We start from the raw sequence: 23,919 nt of genomic DNA on the forward strand, positions 1-23,919 counted from the left end.
ATCCACCCGGCACTCCACTCAAAATGCTTGCTGTCGATGTCTATAGCCTTGGATTTGCATGCCCTGACATCATGAAGTTTCCACAAGCGCCAGCAGTGACTCCTAATGAACTGAGCTGGGTGCCAGTCAGCACACTTACCGCACCAGCCAGTTTGGAGATGCAAAACATGTTGGCCTGTGGCCTTATATAAACCAATTCCTTGTGAGAGTATAGACTGTGTCGACTATAATATACTACAGACTAATTACCATCTCTGCTCCTAGAGATCTACCTTCCTGAAATGTTAACCTCCAATCCTGTTTAAACACATCTGATCTAGATCACCTATCCACTTAATTAGTTGGATCAGGAGTTAGACTAGGGCTGAACCTGAATTCTGCATGAAGGTCAATCTCCAGGTGCAATGTGGGTGACCACTGCTGTAGTCTATAGACTGTTCTGTGTTATCCTTTGCTTTCAGTGTAACCTGTAATAAGGAGCTGCCTGGCATGGCGTTTATATACACTGTATTTCCAAAAGTATTTCACACGCATATGAATTTGAGTGAGATCCCATTCTTAATCTATAAGGTTTAATATGATGTCAGCCCACCCTTTGCAGCTATAACAGCTTCAACTCTTCTAGGAAGGCTTTCCACAAGGTTTAGGAGCGTGTTTATGGGAATTCTTGACCATACTTCAAGAAGTGCATTTGTGAGGTCAGACACTAATGTTGGACGAGAAGGCCTGGCTCACAGTCTCTGCTCTAATTCAACCCAGATCAGGTTGAGATCAGGCCAGTCAAGTTTTTCTACACCACACTTGCTCATTCATGTCTTTATGGACCTTGCTTTGTGCACTGGTGCGCAGTCATGTTGGAACAGGAAGGGACCATCACCAAACTGTTCCCACAAAGTTGGGAGAATGAAATCGTTAAGAGGTCCTTTCACTGAAAAGGGGCTGAGCCCAACTCCTGAAAAACAACCCCACACCATAATCCCCCCTTCACCAAACATTACACTTGGCACAAAGCAGTCAGACAAGTACCGTTCTCCTGGCAACCGCCAAACCCAGACCCATCCATCGGATTGCCAGACAGAAAAGCGTGATTCGTCACTCCAGAGAACACGTCTCCACCGCTCTAGAGTCCAGTGGCAGCGCTTTACGCCACTGCATTTGACGCTTTGCATTAAGCTTGGTAATGTGAGGCTTGGATGCAGCTGGCCGGTCAGGGAAACCCTTTCCACGAAGCTCTCTACACACTGTTGAGCTAACCTGAAGGCCACATGAAGTTTGGAGGTCTGTAGTGATTGACTCTGCAGAAAGTTGGCGACCTCTGTGCACTATGCTAATCAGCATTCGCTGTCATTTTACGTGGTCTACCACTTCATGGCTGAGTTCCTGTTGTTCCTCCCACTTTGTGATAATACCACTGACAGTTGACTGTGGAATATTTATTAGCGAGGAAATTTCACAACTGGACTTGAGAGCGACTTTCTCAAATGTTTGTAGAAGCAGTCTGCATGTCTAAGTGCTTGGTTTTATACACCTGTGGCCATGGAAGTGACTGGAACACCTTAATTCAATTATTTGGAAGGGTGAGTAAATACTTTGGGCAATATAGTGTATTCTGTTTATCTAGGTTCCTCTTTACACCTGGAATTAACTGTATGTACATTTGTATGATCATGCACAATTAAAACTGTCCAAATGTTTCTTTATATGAGTCTAGTAGAACAGGAAGAAGATCTGTATGTCATTACTACAGGTGTATGTCAATTTTTTGTTTTGAACACACATCCTCTAGGGGGAACAAACTTAGTTTTTGCATTTTTCTGTTCATTTTACTGCTTAATTTTTATTGTTGTTTTGATTCAAATGTGCATAAGTTTGTTCTCTGTAGACAATGTACTACTTTAACTACTTTATACTAACAAAACATGTCACTTGACCAGGGGAGGCTTAACATTTGCATACAACTGTATGTAAGTCAGTGATTAACATTTTGCATTAATGCATGCAGAATTTCCAAGAATTAATTATTTTAACACATCTGCATGAAATCTGTCTTCAAACATGCTGTGTGAAACATGCAAGTGGAAACATTGGATCATGGGATGCAAATGAAGGCGTTGATTTTGGCATTCATCACAGAGCCTGCGGCATGGAGACAACCAGGGCAGATGGAAGTGAACTCAGGTCTAGGTAGTTCAACAGGTTCAGAAAGGTAGTAGGCTAGGATAGTGTTGAATTTTAAGACATGTAGAGTGTAACTAAAAATAACTCAATGGAGCTTACCACTGAGATTTTATGTTATTTTGTTTACATAAAGTTAATGATCTACAGTAGACTTATTTATGATATCTAATACACAGTTCAGTTGATCACAATAACAACAACAATGCAAAAACACTTGCATCTTCAATTCTTTATCTATGGCTGTGTTTATTTGTCTCAACAGCATGACTGCACTCCTTCCTTTCAGCTTTATAGCAAAATGAATAACCAATGCTCTTATCCTAAATTCTCTGAAGGCACCTAGGGACATATACACATTAAAGAAAGCCGTGATATCAGTTATTCAAAGAACAACCTGTCATATCTGACTGACTTGTGAGAAAAGCAAAGGCCATGTAAATAAATGCAAATAAAGAATTTACTTTCCACAAATACACCACAAACAAATGTTGCTGGTTATACAGTGTTGAACTTCTTGAAAAAAAAAAATTAAAAACAGATAATGATTTGGATATCTGTGTAATTGCAGAACACAGGCCAGAACATTACAGAACAGTACACACACATGGCAAAACAGGTGGAAAATACGGGCCTCTTGGCAATCAACCAATGTGAGCATTCATATCTAATTCACAACAATCCATAACATTATGTTTACCACCACCATACATGACTCAATCTGCTGCTCAAGTTAAGATACTGAGAACAGCAGTTTACTGTTGCCCTTTGCTTGTCATAACCTTTACCTTCATTACTAAACTATTCCATTAGCTCTGTTCTAGGAGCTCAGACAGGTTCCAGCACGGTAATAGGCCTGGTCTGTAGGATCAGTGGACACATCTGGCAGCCCCTCAGACAGAAATCTAAGCTTCAAATAAGTTTCCTCATTCTGTGCCTCAGATACATGCTGTTCTTCAGCAAGGCCTCTAGAGCCATTTGTCTCCACGTTGTCCTCCACCTCTGTATCCAGAATAGACTCTTCAATCTTGCCAGAACTGTAAGCATTGATGTCACTGGGTCCCATTACAGATGCATCCAACAAATGTGTCTTTGTGACTAAACAAATGAGCAGATATTGTTTTTCAAAATCAAAAATATCATCACTGTTCTTGCAAAACCAGAATTGCAACTTCATAAGAGAAAGGATATTCTTAACTTTAATGTATTGTATGCTAATTTACCAAAATTTCATCCATGATTTTTGTATTTTTGGAACCTTTCTATCAGTCTGTCCATCATGAAACATTTCTATGATGTTGCTGGTATTGTCAAAGGGCATCAAAGTGACACAGTACAAACAAAAGTGTTGTTTTAAAAAATATTAATATATAGTACCAGCAATCTGTAACTCAGTCACCCTCAGTTACCATGAAAAGCTTTAAAAGGGGAATTCCACTAATTGTCCCACAGTTACATAGTTAAATTCTTAAGATGTAAGGAAAATCATTCAGAGTTTGATACATAATGCTTTACTCTAGAGAAACGTAACAAATCGGGGTTGTTCACATTGGTGGTGATAGGAACCAGATCTCCAAAGCATTTAATGTCTCTAAAAATGTCTCATGCAATGTTATTTCACAAACTGATTACACTGTCTGATGACTGAGACATTGTTCTACAATTGTGAGATAAAAACACATTTTTTAAATCTATTAATAGTGGAGAGGTACATGCAGGGCATTGTAAGTCAAAACAGTTCCCACAAAATAATTTTTTTTACATGTACTATTTTACCATCATCAACATTACATATAAAATCTCAGAAGCCACATGATGATTCACATGTCATTTTGGATAGTAAGTAAAATGGCAATGGTTCCTAACACAACCACTGTAAAACACCTTAGTTGGTAAGTTTCACTATAATGGATCACTTCACATCAATCCATTTTATATTACGTTGTTTAAACCTCAACAGGTGAATTATGCAGAAATATAAAAAAAAAAAACTTTAAAATTAGGCAATATTTACCTATGCTGTTGTCCTCAGGGTGTATATTTCTTTTATACTGATCTGTGGGTTCAGGAATATCTGCTCTCCCCTGTCTCTCTTTATTCCATTTTCCAACCTGATGTCAACAGAAGAAGTCCCACACCAAAGCATGCCAACAGTATGAACAGTCTTGAAACAGCACTGCAGTACAGATATTCAGAAATACAGTGCCAGTCAAAAGTTCAGAGAAACCCACTCATTTCAGCACTTCCACTTTCATTACTCTCATTAATATAAATTAAATTTTCTTGGAAATACATTTCAAGCACTTAAGGCACACTAACACACTACAAGTAAACAATAGATATCACCATAAATCTTGATTAGTTGATTGCTGATGTTCTCATTTTTTATATTTGAAGTAAAAAAAATACATTTAGATATGCAATTGACACATTATCTAAGAAAATATGCAAATATTAAAAAACAGAAAATCTAGCATTTGGATGACAGAAATAAAATGTTTGATTCACTATTACTGGAACCTCATCAATTTAAGTTAAGTTAAGTTAAGTTAAGTTAAGTTAAGTTAAGTTAAGTTAAGTTAAGTTAAGTGATACTTTTTAGTATCACTAATTTTAGTGCTGAATCAAGAAAACAATGTTTTTCCAGGTCATTTTATAAGACAAAATCTAGCATCAATACAACTATTAGCAGTATACTAAGAAATTGTGTGATTTTCTTTATGCTTCATTTTATGAATGTAGGTATTCTATAAATTGAAAATTTTTAGTTCTTAATGAGGAGAAAATCTGATACATTTGAAAAACCACGAACGGGGCTCAAAATTGCAAAACTCCAGTGAGATCTCAGAAAACAAACGCCATTTGTGGATGTGCTGTTACTATTAAAAAGAAAGTAGCCATACACCCCATTTCCAAAAAAAGTTTGGACACTTTGCAAAATGGAAATGAAAACAAAACACAATGATATACAAATCATTTCAACCATACACTTAATTGAAAATAGTACAAAGACAGCAAATCAAATGTTTATTTAATTGTTTTTTGAAAAATATATGCCTATTTTGAATTTGATGCCAACAACACGTTCCAAAAAAGTTGGGACAGGGGCAACAAAAGACTGGTAAAGTTGTGTCTGTGAAAACAGTTCGTCGGTGCATCCACAAATGAAAGTTAAAACTTTGAAACGCAAAGAAGAAACCAGATATGAACAGGATCCGGAAATGCTGCCACCTTCTCTGGTCCTGGGCTAATTTAAAACGGACTGAGGAGAAGTGGAAAAGTGTCCTGTGGTCCGACAAATCAACATTTGTAAATAGTTTTGGAAATCATGGACACAGTTTCCTCTGGGCTAAAGACCACTCAGCTTGTTATCAGTGCCCAGTCCAAAAGCCTGTAGTCATGATGGTACAGTGCACATGACATGGGTGACATGCACATCTGTGAAGGCACCATCAATACTGAACAATATATACATGTTTTGGTAACATATGCTGCCATCCAGACGTCTTTTTCAGGGAAGGCCTTAATTATTTCAGCAAGACAATGGAAAACCACATTCTGCATGCATTACAACAGCATTGCTCTGTGCTAAAAGAGTCAGGGTGCTAAACTGACCTGCCTGCAGTCCAGACCTGTTACCCACTGAAATCATTTGGCACATTATGAAATGAAAAATATGACAAAGGAGACCCCAAACTGTTGAAAATCCTATATCAAACAAGAATGGCAAAACATTTCACTTTTAAAACTAGAGCAGTAGGTCTCCTCAGTACCCAAACGCTTACAAAGTGTTGTTAAAAGAAAAGGTGATGAAACACAGTGATAAACATGCCCCTGTCTCAGCTATTTTGGAATGTGTTGTTGGCACCAAACTTAAAACGGGCATTTATTTTTTTTCAAAAAACAATTACATTTCTCAGTTTCAGCATTTAATGTATTGTCTTTGTACTATTTTCCTTTAAAAATATGGTTTACATGATTTGCATATTATTGCATCTGCCCAGTGTCCCAACCTTTGGGCTTGTATTTGGATAGTCTATGTAGATTTTAAAGGTTTGTGATATATGACACCATGTAGTTTTTCTGTTTGTGGGTGGGGCTAACTGATTGACAGCAAAAAACTAATTTCTGCCTATGATGTCTTGCCTTAATCATGAGCCTTTAGGTCAAAATGTTTTTAAGAGCATGTTGCATACACTCTTGCCAAACTTTTGACTGGTGCTATAAATTTGATGAATGCTAATGTTATATTATATTGGACTGATAATACATACCTGTTGATTTGGCCATATGCCACCCAGGGTGACCTGAAGGTAGCTGATGAGGATGAGCACACTGAGGAAGATGAAGTTACTCAACACGCCCACAACAGCTGAAGCCATAGGGAAGTGATAGAGGATGTACCTGAGCAGAAAAACAAACAGATTTCAATCAGATGCTGTTCAAATACATCACTTATGCACACACACACACACACACACACACACACACACACACACACACACACACACACACCCCTACACACACACTTACCTTATGCCGGAGAAGTGAGCATGGATGTACACCTGAGCTTTGTAGATCTGAACTTGCTGAGAGTGGATTTCTATAACTGCTCCAACAGTGGGCTTATACTGCAGAGAGCGAGAGAGGTTAAGCACAGCCAATGTAAGATCTTTCATTTCAATTTTGTGCTCTGTGTGGTGAATTCTGATGAAACATATTTCCTGCTACACAATTTTTGCAAGTCTAAAGCTTAGTGTCCAATATTTAAAAGTCAGAGGCAGTCTAAGGGTTTAAGGGAACATATGGAAGGAAGTTTATTATTTTTAACCAGTTATTATTTTTATTTTTTCTGTATGAATATGGCATCTCATTCCAGCACTGGTGGATCATTGATAAAGGGTAATCCTGTTCAGAGCATTGTTGCAAGTCATATGGAGTGAATAAGTATAAGTTTGGAGGTTGAGGAATGTAAAAGAGCCATGAAATAAACCTGAGGTCTAAGAAATAATGTTGCCCTTCCATTAATGTAGCTTAAGCAAATATACACATCTTTCTTATTAAATTTGGGTCAGTCCTCCTAACAGACCATCCATCCATCCATTTTCTAAGCCGCTTCTCCGTCACGGTCGCGGTGGTGTGCTGGAGCCTATCCCAGCAGTCTTCGGGCGGAAGGCAGGATACACCCTGGACAGGTTGCCAGTCCATCGCAGGGCAGACAGACAGACACAGACAGTCACTCACACACTCACACCTAGGGGCAATTTAGCATGTTCAATTGGCCTGACTGCATGTCTTTGGACTGTGGGAGGAAACCCATGCAGACACGGGGAGAACATGCAAACTCCACACAGAGAGGACCCTGGCCCTCCTTGCTGTGAGGCGACAGCGCTACCCACCACGCCACCATGCCGCCATCCTAACAGACCATTTCAGACCTATTTAAAAGATCAAGTGAATGATGCTATTGTGCCTAATAAGTAATATTCAAAAATGTAGGCTTTATCTTTATTGGTTTCTGAGACACAAGTGCATTTACCCCTTAAAATCCCAGGTTTATTGCATACTAAGGCTTATTATGCATGCATGAAATCTTCAGAAAATTCTTGGTTTCAATTGTGTTTTAAGGACATTTTCTAAAATCAGGTGGTTTAAATTCATACAGTATGGTCATATTATATGGCTTGTGGTCTGAGTGTAGGCTGCACTCACAGAGTTATCTATGTAAGAAGAGTAAAGCTCCACCAGGATGTACTGCTTCTGCTCAGCTGCTCCCATCATCAGAAGAGGAGAGAACATCAGAGTGTTCAGAGACTGCAGCAGACTAGAGCGATAGTGCAGCATGGTCTAGGAACAGATACATACACACAAAGGTGTTATTTAAGTAGCAACTTTACAGCATAGTGTAATGGGATAGTAATAGTATGGCAAAAAAAAAAAAACTTCCAAAATTTTCCTCCCAAATGTAGTCAGTTAGCTAAGACATATTTGTTGTTTGAGGCTTGTTTCTACAGATTTACACTATGAGAATAAATGAGAATATGTCCAGTTGTAATATGTCCAAAGAACTGTCAAGTAATAGAAGTTTTTAGCCCACCAACTAGCACTGTACAATTGCCTCCAACTATGTCCAGTTGTTAAATAATCTTCAAGGGCTCACAGAAAATCTAATTTTCCTCATTTCTTTAATAAATAAAACAGTTCTAAGCAGCATGTAAATGTTTTTTTTTTCAGTTTCAGCATGTACCATTAACTTCCCCATCCATAAAGTCCATGGATAGAAATTAAGCTTAAAATCAGTGTATTCTGAATTTCTTGTTTCATGGTGTCACGAAAACCAATGCATTAACATATACCTGTCAATTCCGGCTACAGCAGTATATCCCCACCCATCCCCTTCAAAGTTATAAAGAGTGTTTGAGCCCAGACTGCTTTTTAAACGAGGCACATTACAGAGCAGCCAGTCAAAACAGAGTCATGTACCTTTATCAGTCCTAAAGGCAAATGAACAAAAACAGATGGTTTCATTATAAGTAATAAAGTGAGATTTGAAAATGGTCACGTAAAAATGAATCATGAGAGTTTCATGTACATAAAACCACACAAATGTTTTTAAGGTATAACCTAAAGGTAAATAACCTTAACCTTTAAATAGCCTCACTTATGTGTATATGGACACTGTGACATTTATGTGGTTTTCCATATCGTCACTGTCGATAAAGACAAGTATCTCCAAAATACTAAGTTTACAGGAGAAGGCAAAAACACTCTTACCTTTCAATCTAAGTTAATGTAAAGTGATTTTAAAGCATTTCTATTGGTCCATTCATCACAACATCTGAGTTTACATAATGTAAAGGACAGCTGGTGTGTTGAAATGATGTAGAAAACTAAAAATCAACAAAAATGGAGATACATGGCTTTCTTTGGATGATGATGATATAAAAATGGCTTCAATGTGGCTGCTAGCACTGTTTTAAGCTATACAACATTATTTTTGTCTATTTTTATAGATAATGGTATGTCATACACCATACAGCAAGCCACATAGCAAGTGTATTTGAGATTACAGGACACTTGAGGCACGTTTGTGATGATTTACGTCTACAGTTTGCATATTTCTAAAAGGCAGGGTATAGACTTGCATTACTTGTTAGCAACATTAACCTTGTAGCAAATGCAAGTGCAAAACTAAAGAAGCTGACTTTGGACACCAAACATGCCCAGACTGATTGAAGACATTTGGGTTAAGGAGAAAATGTCTAAATTTGACTTTTCACTAGTATTTCACAAGTTTTTATTTATTTTTGATCTCACAGAGCGTGCAGCGGTGTCAATTATCTGTCCCTCATAGGAGTAGCAGTACATCTTCACCAAGAACATTCCCAACTGCTCATTGGCTGGAGACTCAGGCATTTCCAGCTCCAGTGTGATCTGATAGGGCTGCCCATATGTCATCACCTAGAGTCAGTGAGTAGTGGCAAGAAAAATCATAGTTTAATAGCAGAAGCTGGAAAAGTCACAAATGAAAACGTTTCCAATACATGTCTGTGAACATGGGCAACATGTTTAAAGGCTACCAAGGACATAGAAAGTAAAAGATAGCAATTCTAAAGGTGAATTTAACAGGTAAAGGGTAATTACATACACTTTCATAAATCAATAACAAAGAAGAACAAGGATGTGGGCACCTGTTTCTTGCTGTTCCTACGCAGAGAAAAATTAGCCATGGGGAAGGAGCAGATGGAGTGGTGGGGAGAGGTACAGTCAGTTCTGCTGGACAATCAAACACTGGTTAGAAGGAGTGGGGGAGACAAATATGCCTTTGTTACACAAGCTTCTGTTTCTTGCTCATTCTGTCTTTGCAATTTAGCACTTCTGAAGTCAACAGATGGCTACAGAACATATCATGTACCAAATCTGTTATGTATCTTTTACAGCAGAGCAAAGTAAATGATAACAGGATTTCTTTTATGTGATCTTCATGTTCTTCTTTTTGTTGCTGTTATGAGTAAATCTTTGATTTCTCATTTTTTATTAATTCATTAACTCTATTTGAAAACTCCAGCTGCCCTTTAGTTCATGTTATGTGAACATTTCACAACAAATATATCATAAATTTGGAAAGCAATTTTGGAATTTTTTGCATGTAGAATATCCTCACTTACCATGAACAAAAGATCAGAAAACCTGTCAACTCACAATAGACTGGTAACTGAAGCCAGCTGGAAGATGTTTGGCCATTATTTTAAGTGTGCTTTGAGTTGGAGGGATTTTCGTTCTTTAACTAAGCACAAGGAAACGTGTCAAAATCCTTGTCTGTGGTAATCGACCATATACTACAGATGCAGCAAATACAGGTTCAAAAAGCTTAAGACCCACAGGTGTGCTCTCACCTATAATAGAAGTGGACAGGAGTGATGAAGTTGGCAGTGGGCATGAAGGAGTAGTAGAAACTGCCATAAAGGAAGATGGCCACCCAGAGAAGAAGCAGAAGAACACACACAAAAACAGCAGTCTGCAGGACTCTCTTTTGGATCCTCCTGTACAGAATGGTCAGCCTTTCTTGGATGTGAATCAGGAGACCACTAAAATGGGTCCCCAATTCCTGAATGGTGGGGCCTTCGCTGTCCATGTCCTCCATCTCTGAACTCATATTTCCAACTGCCTGGAAGATTCTGAAACTCTGTCTTGTTTACAGTATCTTTCGCAACTGCCTTGTTTTCTGTCCTTTTCGTCGTTCTTCTCCCTCGCCTTTGCCCTCTTCAGCTTCACTTTCCTTTTCCACGTTTGTAGTAAACTGACAAAGTACACATCATGAAGTATATAAAGTGACTGACTTCTTGCAGTAAGTCACTACTCACTTCTGTATGCTCCTAAAAGAGAGGCTCCGTATGAGCTGCCCACTCCTCATCAGCTATTAACCCCTCTTCATCTTCCTGAAATTCATTGTACTAAACAGTACAAGAACCCTCTATGTCACTCTTATGTTGTCTCATTCAGGGAAAAGGGCGAGGGCCTGGAACATGGAGACTCTTAACCCAGTGTGGAACAGTTCCTGAGTTCATGACCAGCATGTGAGGCAAGAGGACAAGGAGAGCAGTGAGGAAATCAAGTGCTGTGAAACATCTGAGACTAATCATTATCACAAGTGGAAAAATGTGCATCAGATGATTCAAGACCCACGTTATTAAGCATTGAACTTATTCATAAAAGTGTGAAAATGCGTAAACAAAATGCTAGAAGTGAATCTATAGCAACTTTGTTAAAACATTATCTACTGCTCCTCAAAAGGAATTTTCAGAGCAATGTTTGATTTTTAAATGCTTTTCTATTAAGAAGTAATGCCTGAAAAGTTTTTTTGTAACATAAAAATAATCTTTGAATATCTTTTGAGTATATATGTTTGAGTATATATATATATATATATATATATATATATATATATATATATGTATATATACATTTTATGTTTTTGAAGTGTCTTCTTGGCATGAAGAATGGTTAATAAATTATTTGACACTCTAAATAATAGTCCCATAGGTGCTTAAACATCTGAAAATTCTGAGTGCTGACATGATGTGTGGGCTTCGATATTCCAGGCAAGGTACACGCTTAAAAAGATTCTTCAAGGGTTCTTTAGTAAAGACAGTAGTTCTATGTAGATGCACGAACACTCAAAGAACTATTTGCATGCTTAAAGTGTTCTTTGCATGTTGAAATGGTTCTTTGGACTGATGAATAATGTGTTGGATAACTTGTGACCGTGGAAGAACCCTTTTTGGTGCCATATAGAACTAATCACAAAAAGGTTGTGCATAGAATAATATTGGAAGAAAAATTCATGCACTCATGAAAATCTGTGGATGAATGAGGAAATATCCCAGTCCATGTTGCAAATCATAGCGCAGGTACATTATGATATTCTCATTAATTCTCACTGATATTATCATTAATTAGTATCATTAATAAACACAAAGATAATACCAAAGTCCTTTTTTCCACCATAGACCAACTAATTAGCCCTATCATTTCTGTTAGCGTGGTGCATGCATTGTGATTTATTTTCCAAAATTTGTGAAGTGTCTGCAATTCATTTTCAAAATAAAATAGCTTTGATAAGACGAAACAAGCCAGTATAACCTCCCCGATAAGCCACTTACATCAGTGATGACATCTTCCTGGAGCTTACAACTGTCATAAACAAACTAAGTTCATCAACCTGTGATCTTAACCCTGTCTCTACTCCACTCCTTAAGAGGGTTTTTGATTCTGTTCAAAATGAGGTCATAAGTATTGTAAGCTGTTCTGTGTCAACGGTTGCTTTTCCAGATGCTTTTAAAACTGGCCTGTTGAAACCTCTACTAACAATGAGCAGCATGGATGCCTCTGTACTAAATAATTTATGCCAATTTCAACTTTTTTAGGTAAAAAAGTGAAAACAAGTTATTTGAGGAAATCCAAGCAAGTTTTTACTTCAGCCATAGTACTATGACAGCTTTGGTTTGTGTTGTGAATAACCTTTGGCTTAGTGCTGATGCACAATATTCTTCTGGTTTGTCTTGGATCTTAGGGCAGCTTTTGATGCTGTTGACCACAGTTTCTAATCCACCATCTAGACTACTGGGTAGGCCTCTCAGGCACAGATTTAGAAGTGTTTAAATCACATTTGATGAATAGAGAGTTGTTGGTTTCACTGGGAAATCATTCCTCAAAAAATGTGACATTTCTTGTGGAGTCCCACAAGGCTCTGTTTTAGGGCCTTTGCTTTTCTCTTTGTACATTCTACCTCTAGGTGTCTGATGTCATAAGGAAACAGGATATACAATTTCATAGCTGTGCTGATGACATGCAATTATACATTTCCTGAAAGCACCAGCTTACCTCACAGAATGTCTGTCTATGTTCCAACATGTGATATTAGATCTGCAGGTTATGCAAGCATCTTCATTAAAATACAGAAAACATGGAGAGGCCTCTTTCAGATATTATGCACACTTAAAAATGACGGCTCTTCAAGTATTCTCTGGTAAGGAAAATGGTTCTACACAGACATTCAAATATAAACATTCAAAGAACCCTTTCCATAATTAAAGGGCTCTTTGCATCATGAAAGGGTTCTTCAGATTGATGGAGAATGTGCAAACCTTTTTTTGAGTAGGGGGCTATATAGCACCAAAACGGTTAATCTATTGTTATGTCAGACTTTTTACAATAGAAGAACGCTTTTTGCTGTAATATTGAACCCTTTTCAAAAAGGTTCTATTTAATATCATCTACAGAACATTCTTCATCAATCTGAAGAATGGTTTCATTATGCAAAGAACCCTTTACTAAAGAACCCTTGAAGAACATTTGTAAGTGTGTGCTTCGAAACTGTGGAACTCAAATCCATGTTTTATTAGACAGTCAAGCTCAATGAACACTTTTGAGAAACATTTGAAAACATATCCCTTTAACTTTGAGCTGTGGTAGCATTATTACTATGTTGTTATTATATTGAACAATCTCCATCAATCTGAAAAACCATTTTACCATGCAGTGAGCTATTGTATTATGAAAAAAGGTTCCTTCAGTGTTCATGGTTCTATATAGAACCACTGTCATTACCAAAGGGCCCTTTAAGAACCATCTCTCTGCAGTGTGAGTGTAGCACTGTCACAGACATTGCCAGAACAAGCTTATTTAAACCCGTGATACTGTCTCCCCGACATAGCTGGTTAGCCTTTAATATGTGAAGTTGTAACCCGACAAGGAAAACAGGGTAATTTTCATTTCAGAGATGAAGGAAGTAGGCAGGAATACTGTGAGGCTAGTCGCATAGTGAAAAGAATGGTGGCAAAGGCAAAGGCTCAGGCCTATGATGAGCTGTATGAGAGGCTGGACAGAAAAGAAGGAGTAAAGGACTTGTATCGTTTGGCTAAACAGAGAGATAGAGCTGGAAAGGATGTACAGCAGGTTAGGCTGATAAATAGATAAAAGGGAAATGTACTAGTGAGTGAACAGAGAGTGTTGAGTAGATGGAAGGAGTACTTTGAAGAACTAATGAATGAGGAAAACGAGAGAGAGAGGAGGACGACGGGGGGAGAGATAGTGGATCAGGAAGTGCAGAGATTTAGTAAGGTATAAGTGAGGGCAGCTTTTAAAAGGATGAAGAATGGAAAGACACTTGGTCCAGATGTCATACCTGTGGAGGTATGGAGATGTTTAGGAGAGAAGGCAGGGGACTTGGTTGTTTAACAAAATCCTGGAGAGTGAGAGGATGCCTGATGAGTGGAGAAGCAGTGTACTGGTCCCCATTTTTAAGAACAAGGGTGATGTGCAGAGCTGCAGTAACTACAGAGGTATAAAGTTGATGAGCCACACCATGAAGGTATGGGAAAGAGTTGTTGAAGCAATGCTAAGGTGAGAGGTTCAGATCAGTGAGCAGCAGTTTGGTTTCATGCCCAGAAAGAGTACCACAGATGCAATTTATTGTTATTGTTGAGTGTTGGTAGAAAAGTACAGAGAAGGTCAGAAGGAGCTACATTGTGTCTTTGTGGATCTAGAGAAGGCATATGATAGGGTGTCAAGAGAGGAACTGTGGTACTGTATGAGGAAGTCAGATGTAGCTGAAAAGTATGTTAGGGTGATGCAGGACATGTATGAGGATAGTGAGACAGTGGTGAGGTGTGCAGTTGGAGTGACAAATGGTTTCAAGGTGAAGGTCGGGTTACATCAGGGATCAGCTTTGAGCCCCTACTTGTTTGCAATGGTGATGGAAAGGTTGACAGATGAGGTCAAGCAGGAGGCTCCATGGACCATGATGTTTGCAGATGACATTGCAATCTGTGGTGAGAGTAGAGAGCAGGTGGAAGAGAATCTGGAGATGTGGAGGTTTGCACTGAAGAGGAATGAAGGTCAGTAGAGACAAGACGGAATACATGTGTGTGAATGAGAGGGAGGCAGGTGGAAAGGTGAAGATGCAAGGAGTAGAGGTCGTAAAGGTGGATGACTTCAAATATCTTGGGTTAACCATCCAGAGCAATGGACAGTGTAGAAAATAGGTGAAGAAGATGGTGCAAGCAGGATGGAGTGGGTGGAGACGGGTGTCAGGGCTGATGTGTGACAGAAGGATAGCAGCAAGAGTGAAAGGGAAGGTTTACAAGACAGTAGTGCGTCCTGCTATGATGTATGGTTTGGAGACTGTGGCTCTGTCTAAAAGACAGGAGGCTGAGCTGGAGGTGGCGGAGATGAAGATGCTGAGATTTTTCGTTGGGAGTGACAAGGATGGACAAGATTAGAAATGAGCAGATCAAAGGAACAGTGAAGGTGGAGCAGTTTGGAGATAAAGCCAGAGAGGCCAGGTTGAGATGGTTTGGACATGTGTTGAGGAGGAATAGTGGATATATTGGTCAAAGAATTTTGGAGATGGAGCTGCCGGGTAGAAGGAGAAGAGGTAGACCTCAGAGAAGGTTTATGGATGTAGTGAAGGTGGACATGGAGATGGTTCGTGTAAGTAGAGATGGCAGTGGATAGGGCAAGATGGATGCAGATGATCCGCTGTGGCAACCCCTAAAGGGAGCAGCCGAAAGAAGAAGAAGATGGTGACATCCTGTATAAATAAAAATAATGCTTGGCCATGCCTTATTAACGCGTGGGAACGAGATCCTAATGCGTAGACTAACTTGCATTGCATTAGGATCTCGTTCCCACACTTTACTAAGTCGTGGCCACAACTTAATCATCTTATTCCCACACCTTACTAAGTCGTGGCCACGCATTATTTTCATTTATACAGGATGTCACCAGCTCCGTAATAACCCAATTAAACTCACTTTTGGCTTCTACTGAAAGCAGCAAGTGAGGGTCGATGGCTCACAAGTCCTTGGTCGCCAGCTGAGCCTCAGCTTTTAAGACAAACGAACATTAGCAGCCACAGCGCTAAAGTCTTCGGCATAACGTTTTATACAGTCGTTCGCAACAGGACGACACTACAGTTCACCGAAAGTAACGTCCACTTGACGGAGTATCGTTATTAAAGTGTTGTTCCACACAAGAACTTTTGTGTCTTTTACCTGTCGTCTTCACCACGGTCTCGTTCACTGTTTTTGCAGTGTCCGTGTTCGCCCACTAGAGGGCACCGCTTTGTTTTTTTCCAGTCGTCGAGCTCTCCATTTACAACAATTACAGCAGCGTTGTGCTTTACAACATTAAAATCAGGCCCGTTTCTGAGCATTTGGGGGCTCTCCGCGGTGTCCTACTTGGGAAGCCCCCGACCTACACAGATCGTGCTATTTTGTAGGAAGCAGAGAAGAACAACGAATAAGTAAACTACTTCCATTAAGAGAAATACGATTTATTTATTTTATTTTACCAGCTATGATAATAATAACAATAACAATAACAATAACAATAATAATAATAATAATTGTTTTCCTACAAGTGGGCCTACATACTCAGGCTCCCCTGGCTGCTCGAGGACCCTAACCGCTTGTGCCACTTATAGCAAGATTAAAATCAATATAATCTTCATAAAACTAATGTAAAATGTGTTTCATTAGAGCCGCTTGTTGGGAACGGGGCAGGCTGAATGTCAGATGTGGACGTGACTGTGACTTCATGCACCACCAGAGGGCATTCTCACATCGCACCCTGATTGTTTCTTTAAAGTGTAGGACTTTGCCAAGTCCTGCCTCTCATCTCACCTTCATGCGTTTCTAATTCTGATAGTCAACGTGAAATTCAGCATACCTAAGTAATTATAACATTAAATGAACATCTTGTGCTGAACATAAACAATAGACACATGAATATGAGCGTGAATATTCATTGATGCATTGTGATGGTGCCGATTCAACTGCAATGTTATATATGTGATACATTCACAGACAATTACACTCAACCAGCTGAAAGGGCCAATATCATGGTCAACCAAATTCCCCTTGGTTTTTCAAAACAAAGGAGTTTGAACTAATGGGTTAACATTGTTAACGTGTCAAAACACATTTCAGTAGTCAGTCCACACACTTCATATGTGGAAACTGAGCTGCAAAATATGCTGCAATTTATGTTACCTGCTCAAGAACCCTAACCTCTTGTGCCACTTAAAGCAAGATTAAAATCAACATAATCTTCGTAAAACGAATGTAAATTTGGTTCATGTTGGTAATGGTTAGTAAATAAAATTGAGATCGGGTAGCTTTTTTACTAAGAGGCTCCTTGAAGCACAGATACTGAGTGCTTACTTTGAAGGCGAGTTTTCATCTCCTGTCCTGAGCCTGTCCTTGAACAGGTGCCATGTCCAACCCGATTTTTCTGCTGCCAGTGTAGGTGGAGACGAAACTTTGAGGACGATTGCAGGTGACCTGCCAAAAGAAGAACAGGAAGGGAAAAACCCCTGTTGGCCTACATCTGTATATGCATAGAAACTGGCAGGTAAATTGATCTGTTCCACAGAATGCTGTTCACATGAGTTCTGACGGTAAGCCAGTCACTGAAGTGTGTGACCTCGCAGCCATGGAGCAAATTTAAAAACATGAATTCTCAGGGCAGTTCCTGAAGTGCGGATGGTGCTTGATGTGTCATGTTGCAGGGAAGGGAGGGTGTGCTGACAATTTATAGAGCCTATGAAGTTTCCCTTCCAAAGCTATGAGTCAATTTCAAAACAGGCTCAAAATGCTGGTGTGAAAGCATAATCTGCATAAAATACCAGCCGGATTCTGGGCCTCTAATCTGTGGCAGCTGAGAGATGTATCTAGCACTGAAGTTAAAGAGCCCATATCCTACATTTTCCTTACATTTTATTATTTTTACCCCCTGAGCTCCACTCACAATGTTTGTTTGGGTTTATGTATCAAAAATATTCATATTTAATTTCATTTTATCTCTTAGAGTGAAACAGGCTGTTTTTGGTACTGTGCTTTTAAAGCAGATTATGTAAATGAGCTTTGTTCTGATCGGCTGCCATGCATTGTGCCTCATTTAAACAAACACTTCTTATAACTTCAACACGAAAGGGCGGGGATCACGTTGTGTACAATGTGAATAGCTACATATACAGTCATATGCAGAAGTTTGACCCCTGGTCAATTTACATGTTTTGTTAATTTGTTGTTACGTTTTGTTGTTCTAAGTGAAAATAAGCTAAAACATCCTCTACAGGGAAAACTTTAATATTAAACATGGCATTTGTCTCTAAATTTAGTGCACAGTTTCTATGTATGTGATGAGTTTAGTATATTGGAAAAAATAAGACATAAAGTGTAAAATGTGCCATAGCTTTGGCACAGGCCACGATGTGCTTTGCAAATTAACAGTAGTTGTGCAAATACAAAACGTGTGCTCTCTGTAGAGCATCTGTACTTATTCTTATAGCATCACAAACACAGAGATTTAAAAACAGTCTGTTTTTGCAACTTAGCTTCCATATATAAAAGTTACATACTAGAATGAGAATGGTATGTTTTGAAACTTTTAATGATATTTCCATACTGCTTTAAACTCTTTTACTAAAAAAGTGAGGGAGCTTTCCCAGGTTTTTCAAGGTATAGGCCCTTTAAAGAATGCTAAATGTAGCCTCTATCAGTGGGAGAATCTTGGCATTGTCTTCAGGCTCTTTTTTGCATTGATTCACACCTTGCTGAGCAATCTCAAAAAGCAATACATGCACACTGCAGCTACAATAAGCAGCAGGTCATGTGTAAGCAGTGAAGCGGTGTGGGCATGCTTTAAATTTTCCTGTCAATCAGCCCACACTGTCAGCAGAGATCAGCAACAGTGTTCATACTCCTGAGCTCTCAAATGCCAGGCAGCAGTGAAATGTCAAGCCCTGCCAACAATCAGTACCATGGAAGGGAAATGACTGCCAGGCTCCTAGAAGGACCATACTTCTGTATATTTACATAGACCACACGTCCTATAGGAGCGACAGGTTGCGCTATAGATTGCTTTGGCTGCGTGTGAGATGAAGTAGGGTAGCCACAGGCTGACCTGCTGAGAATGGCAGGGAGGCTTTGATTGGCAGCTGCCTGCATTAGAGCCGCTTGCTGTAGGGAACGGGGCAGGCTGAATGTCAGATGTGGATGTGAATGTGACTTCATGCACCACCAGAGGGCATTCTCACATCGCACCCTGATTGTTTCTTTAAAGTGTAGGACTTTGCCAAGTCCTGCCTCTCATCTCACCTTCATGCGTTTCTAATTCTGATAGTCAGTGTGAAATTCAGCATAAATAAGTAATTATAACATTAAATGAACATCTTGTGCTGAACATAAACAATAGGAACATGAATACAAGTGTGAATATTCATCAATGCATTGTGATGGCATCGATTCAACTGCATCAATTTTGAAATGTTATATTAGAATTGATTATATTATTAATAAAAATAAACAAATATATGCTTGTACCCAATTCATGGGATCAACTGTGGTGAAAACTGAGATTTCATGATGCACTGGTTGGCTTCTTTAGGAGTCAAAGGTAAGTGATTTTCAGTGCCATGTGATACATTAACAGACAATTACACTCAACCAGCTGAAAGGGCCAATATCATGGTCAACCAAATTCCCCTTGGTTTTTCAAAGCAAAGGAGTTTGAACTAATGGGTTAACATTGTTAACATGTCAAAACACATTTCAGTAGTCAGTCCACACACTTCATATGTGGAAACTAAGCTGCAAAAATATGCTGCAATTTATGTTGAGGTGACAAAGCCTGTATACACTGCTTTGAATATATTTTTCCTTTTATGTCATGGGAACCAACTCATGGAAAGGGATCATGTAAAAATGAATTATCATAGTTTTTTGTAGATAAAACCACACAAATATTAAATTGAGTTCAAAATGAAAATAAAAAGTATGAATCCTTTACTATGATATCAAAATGTTCAGTATTTAGTGTGTTCAACCTTTGTCTTTATTACAGCTTCAAATTTCAGTCTTAGAAGTTTCTTGCAATTAATTCCAAACACATTCAGTGATCTTGAGGTGTCAACGCTGGGGTGGTCAGTTCATGGAACTGAGAACAACAGCAGCTTCTTTGTTTAACTTGCAAATGTTCTTCTTTTTTGTCTATTTCCTTTTCTTAGTAGGGGCTTCTTGACAGCTACACATCCTTTCAGACTCATAGCATCGAGTTGTCTTCTCACAGTGGAAGGATGGACAGAAACACCCGTGAATTATTTCTGATCAGAAGAAACAGTGTAGCTTGATTTTCTCAAGTCTCTTAAATATGAAAGCTATACTGTTCTGTACTGTTTATCTGTTGGTGACAGTTTTAACAGGAAATTAAATAAATGAAGGATGGGCTTGTGCTCTATATTCTGATCTGACCTAGACTGCAAAACTCCCAGTGATCACACTGAGGCTATGTCAGTAGTGTGTGATGTGACGTGTAGCTGTGTGTCAGGGTCCAGGTGTCCATTTCCCATCTGGTTGATTTGCCATTACACGATACTAATAAAACCATCAGTGACCTCTACACTCTCCACGTCATGGTCTTTCTCTCTCTCTCTCTCTCTCTCTCTCTCTCTCTCTCTCTCTCTCTCAGCCTGAGCCAGATGCCACTGAACATGCACATGTGGGGGAATCATTGTGGAAACCTTATGTTCTGAAGTCTTGTTGAACAGACTGTAATTCCACCATAGAGCCACCATTTGTGCATTTATAAAATCTGCTTGATACTGAGTTTAAGTGCAAATGACATGAATATAGACTATGTCACATGTCATTTCACATAAGGCTGTTTTTAACAAGGTCCCGATTCCAAGGCAAAGCAACTCTCAGCTGGTTAAAATTAAAGGAGTCATATCCCCTGAAGTCTTGTTTTGTGATGTTTGTGTGGGTTTATGTACCAAAACCAGTCATAATTCCTTTTTATAAGATCGTTTTGCAACATCTCTGTTTCCCTTATAATAAAATAGGCTGTTCGTTGTTATAGGTAGCATGGTGGTGAGATGGTTAGCGCTATCGCCTCACAGAAAGAAGGGCCTTTGTTTGATTCCCTGGCTGGGTGACCAGGGTCCTCTCTGTGTGGAGTTTGCATGTTCTCCCTGTTTCTGTGTGGGTTTCCTCTGAGTACTCCGGTTTCCTCCCACAGTCCAAAGACATGCAGTCAGGCCCACTGGACATGGTAAATTGCCACTAGGCGTGAGTGTGTGAATATGTCTGTCTGGTGACCTGTCCAGGGTGTATCCTTCCTTCTGCCCATTGACACCTGGGATAGGCTCCATCACCCCCTGTGACCCAGAAAGAGGAGTGGCTTAGAAGGTGTGTGTGGCTTTAAGACTGATGATTGTAAGTGAGCCCTGTTCTGACTGGTTGCTCTATATTGTGCCTCATTCAAATAGCAAGCCAATGTGGGGCTAAACTGCTGTAGACTGAATAGGTGTCTATATCAAAATATATTGGTTCTTGTTACATCACAAAAACAAGCTGTTATTGCGGCTTCATTTTCATATGCAGTGTACATCTTATTTTAAGTTTCTAAGCTTTAATAATGTTTACATCTAATTTTAAGACAATGAAAAATACATTTTCCATTATATGTGTCCTTTGTCATGTTGAAAATTTGAAGCATAACAGCAACAGTCATGGGCTCTATCAAGAGGAGTCAGAAATAATTTGATTCTTTGTATTCCAAATGATATGCAAATGTAAGCAATTTGTTACCAAATTAATTTCCAGAATCTTGAGAGGACAGACAGTTTGGCTCTGGCATTTTCTCTGTGGATCTCCCTTTGGAAAAGGTTTATGCGAAGGCAGAGCTGCCAGACAGTGCGAAGTGGGAATGGCACTCAGGCAGGATTCAGGGTGGGATCTGGATCCTATTGGGCTGGAAACATGAAGTACCTAAAAACACTGAAATATTGGGCCTTCTACTAACCTATTTAATCCTTTAATGCAGAGACAATAAGCAAATTTCTGTATTCTTTAATCCTCCTTGACTGTTATGACTTCTCAATGCCATTGATACAATAAATGCATCATCATGCTTCTATATTTATGCAATTTGGCTGACGTTCTTATCCAGAGCGACTTACAATTTGATCATTCTACACAGGTAGGCAAAGGCAGTAATAGGAGTCTTGCCCAAGAACTCTTATTGCTATAGTGTAGGGGGCTTGAACCCCAGTCTACACTATACCAACCACATATTACACAGTGACAAAAATGGCAGCACACAGAAAGAGCCAATTCCAAATGCTGATAGATTTTATTATGCATTCATGCGTTCCAGCTACTTTGGAGGCTTTTTAATGAGTTACAAGAGGCAAAGCCAAAGTCTCTGAATGTGTCACTGACACACTTCAGTTCTTCACTCTCATAACTACAGTATGTGCAGTTATATGCTAAGATTTTTGCACCTCTTGTCAAATTATGCTTTGTTGATTTTGAAGTCAAAAGAAGCTGACACAACATGCGCTTGGAAAAAATGTAAATATAACACATTTCTACAAATATTATTGCACAAATACTGTTTATTTGCTTAATGTAATATTTTGGAAAAAAAACTTCAATCAAATGTGGATTGTGCAAAAGTTTGGGCACCCATTCAGTTGACACATGATTCCACTTAGTTTTTGTAATTTATTTAATTCATTCCCAGTCAAGTGTAGACAATTTCAGAGCATAACAAATTATGTGACCCTTCAAACTTTTCAGGGTGTTATGCTTACACACTCAACAACCATGGGCTCATCTAAGCAGTTGACTGAAACTAAAGATAATTTGATCTTAAAAGGTAAAAGAAAACCGTAAAAGATATCTAAGTAGTTTCTGCCTGTATGTTTCACTGTCTGAAATATCGTTAAGAAATGGAGTTAGAGAAATGCCAAAGTCAACCGTAAAGTGAAGTAAAACCCCTCATAGACCGATGAGGTACGCACAGCAAAACCTCCACATCACTTTCAAGGACCTGCAGGAAGATGTGGCTGGCACTGTAACAGCGATAACATTAAAAATAAAAAATAGAAATATGTCATATTTAAGTTTATTCCATGTAGAGGTGGTGGTAAACTTTTTTATTCTCAACAAATGTGCAACTTGACCAAACCATTGCATATAACTGTAATTGTATGTTAGTTTCATAATATTACTGAATAACATGTAGTGGTAACTGAATAATAAGTAATAAGATAAACAAATGACCTGCAGTTTAATAGGTTAACTGCTGCAAATGTTTCTCAAATTCTGCCAGTGACACATGATGGTAAGCTAAGAATGTGATCCAGCATATAGTTCTGTGTGCATTTTACAAAATACTTATAAAGCCATCACAGAGGTGTATGCACTTTAGCTTACTTCACGCTCTATTTTGTCTCTCTCTTTCTTTCTCACTGTCTCTCTCTCTCTCTCTCTTTTGAAGGATGAGAGTTAAGAGAGCTGCTCTAGTATGGAGAATTCTGACCCAATCAACACTTCTACACAAACACTGCTGATGCTCAGATCTATAAATTAAAATATATAAATATATGAATGGATACATATATACATGGATGGATGGATGGATGTATATATATATATATATATATATATATATATATATATATATATATATATATATATATGTTTAGGTAAAATCTCTGAACTATCGTAGAACAGTCTCTCAGGCATCGAGCATATTAGCAACTTTTTCATGTAATAACTTTCTGTAGTGTTGCTTTCAGAGTCATTAAACGCTTCACCTGCCTTGTTCCTATCTCCATAACTGTGGACAATCCTGCCCGAGTAAGCTTGTCTAGAACTCTAGGAGCATTTC

The 23,919-nt window shown here is 38.8% G+C and overlaps 1 protein-coding gene across 3 annotated transcripts; it reads right to left on the minus strand.

Moving 5' to 3' along the window:
• Positions 1-2,399: 2,399 nt before the first annotated feature.
• On the minus strand, positions 2,400-16,258 carry bscl2l (BSCL2 lipid droplet biogenesis associated, seipin, like). Of its 3 annotated transcripts, none has more exons than XM_017689418.2 (9): positions 16,233-16,258; positions 10,572-11,233; positions 9,867-9,948; positions 9,493-9,636; positions 7,888-8,022; positions 6,709-6,806; positions 6,450-6,579; positions 4,190-4,286; positions 2,400-3,273 (listed from the first exon to the last, which is right to left on the minus strand). In XM_017689418.2, exons 2-9 carry the CDS (start codon positions 10,829-10,831, stop codon positions 2,996-2,998), a joined length of 1,224 nt encoding a protein of 407 aa, XP_017544907.1. In that variant the 5' UTR covers positions 10,832-11,233; positions 16,233-16,258; the 3' UTR covers positions 2,400-2,995. The 3 variants fall into 3 exon arrangements, with proteins under 3 accessions (XP_017544907.1, XP_037396209.1, XP_037396210.1); XM_037540312.1 differs by having other exon boundaries at positions 9,867-9,951; XM_037540313.1 differs by lacking the exon at positions 16,233-16,258 and adding an exon at positions 15,993-16,151 and having other exon boundaries at positions 9,867-9,951.
• Between the last annotated feature and the right edge of the window lie 7,661 nt (positions 16,259-23,919).

The sequence above is a fragment of the Pygocentrus nattereri genome, chromosome 8 (genome assembly GCF_015220715.1).
Source record: "Pygocentrus nattereri isolate fPygNat1 chromosome 8, fPygNat1.pri, whole genome shotgun sequence".
Taxonomy (NCBI): Eukaryota; Metazoa; Chordata; class Actinopteri; order Characiformes; family Serrasalmidae; genus Pygocentrus; species Pygocentrus nattereri.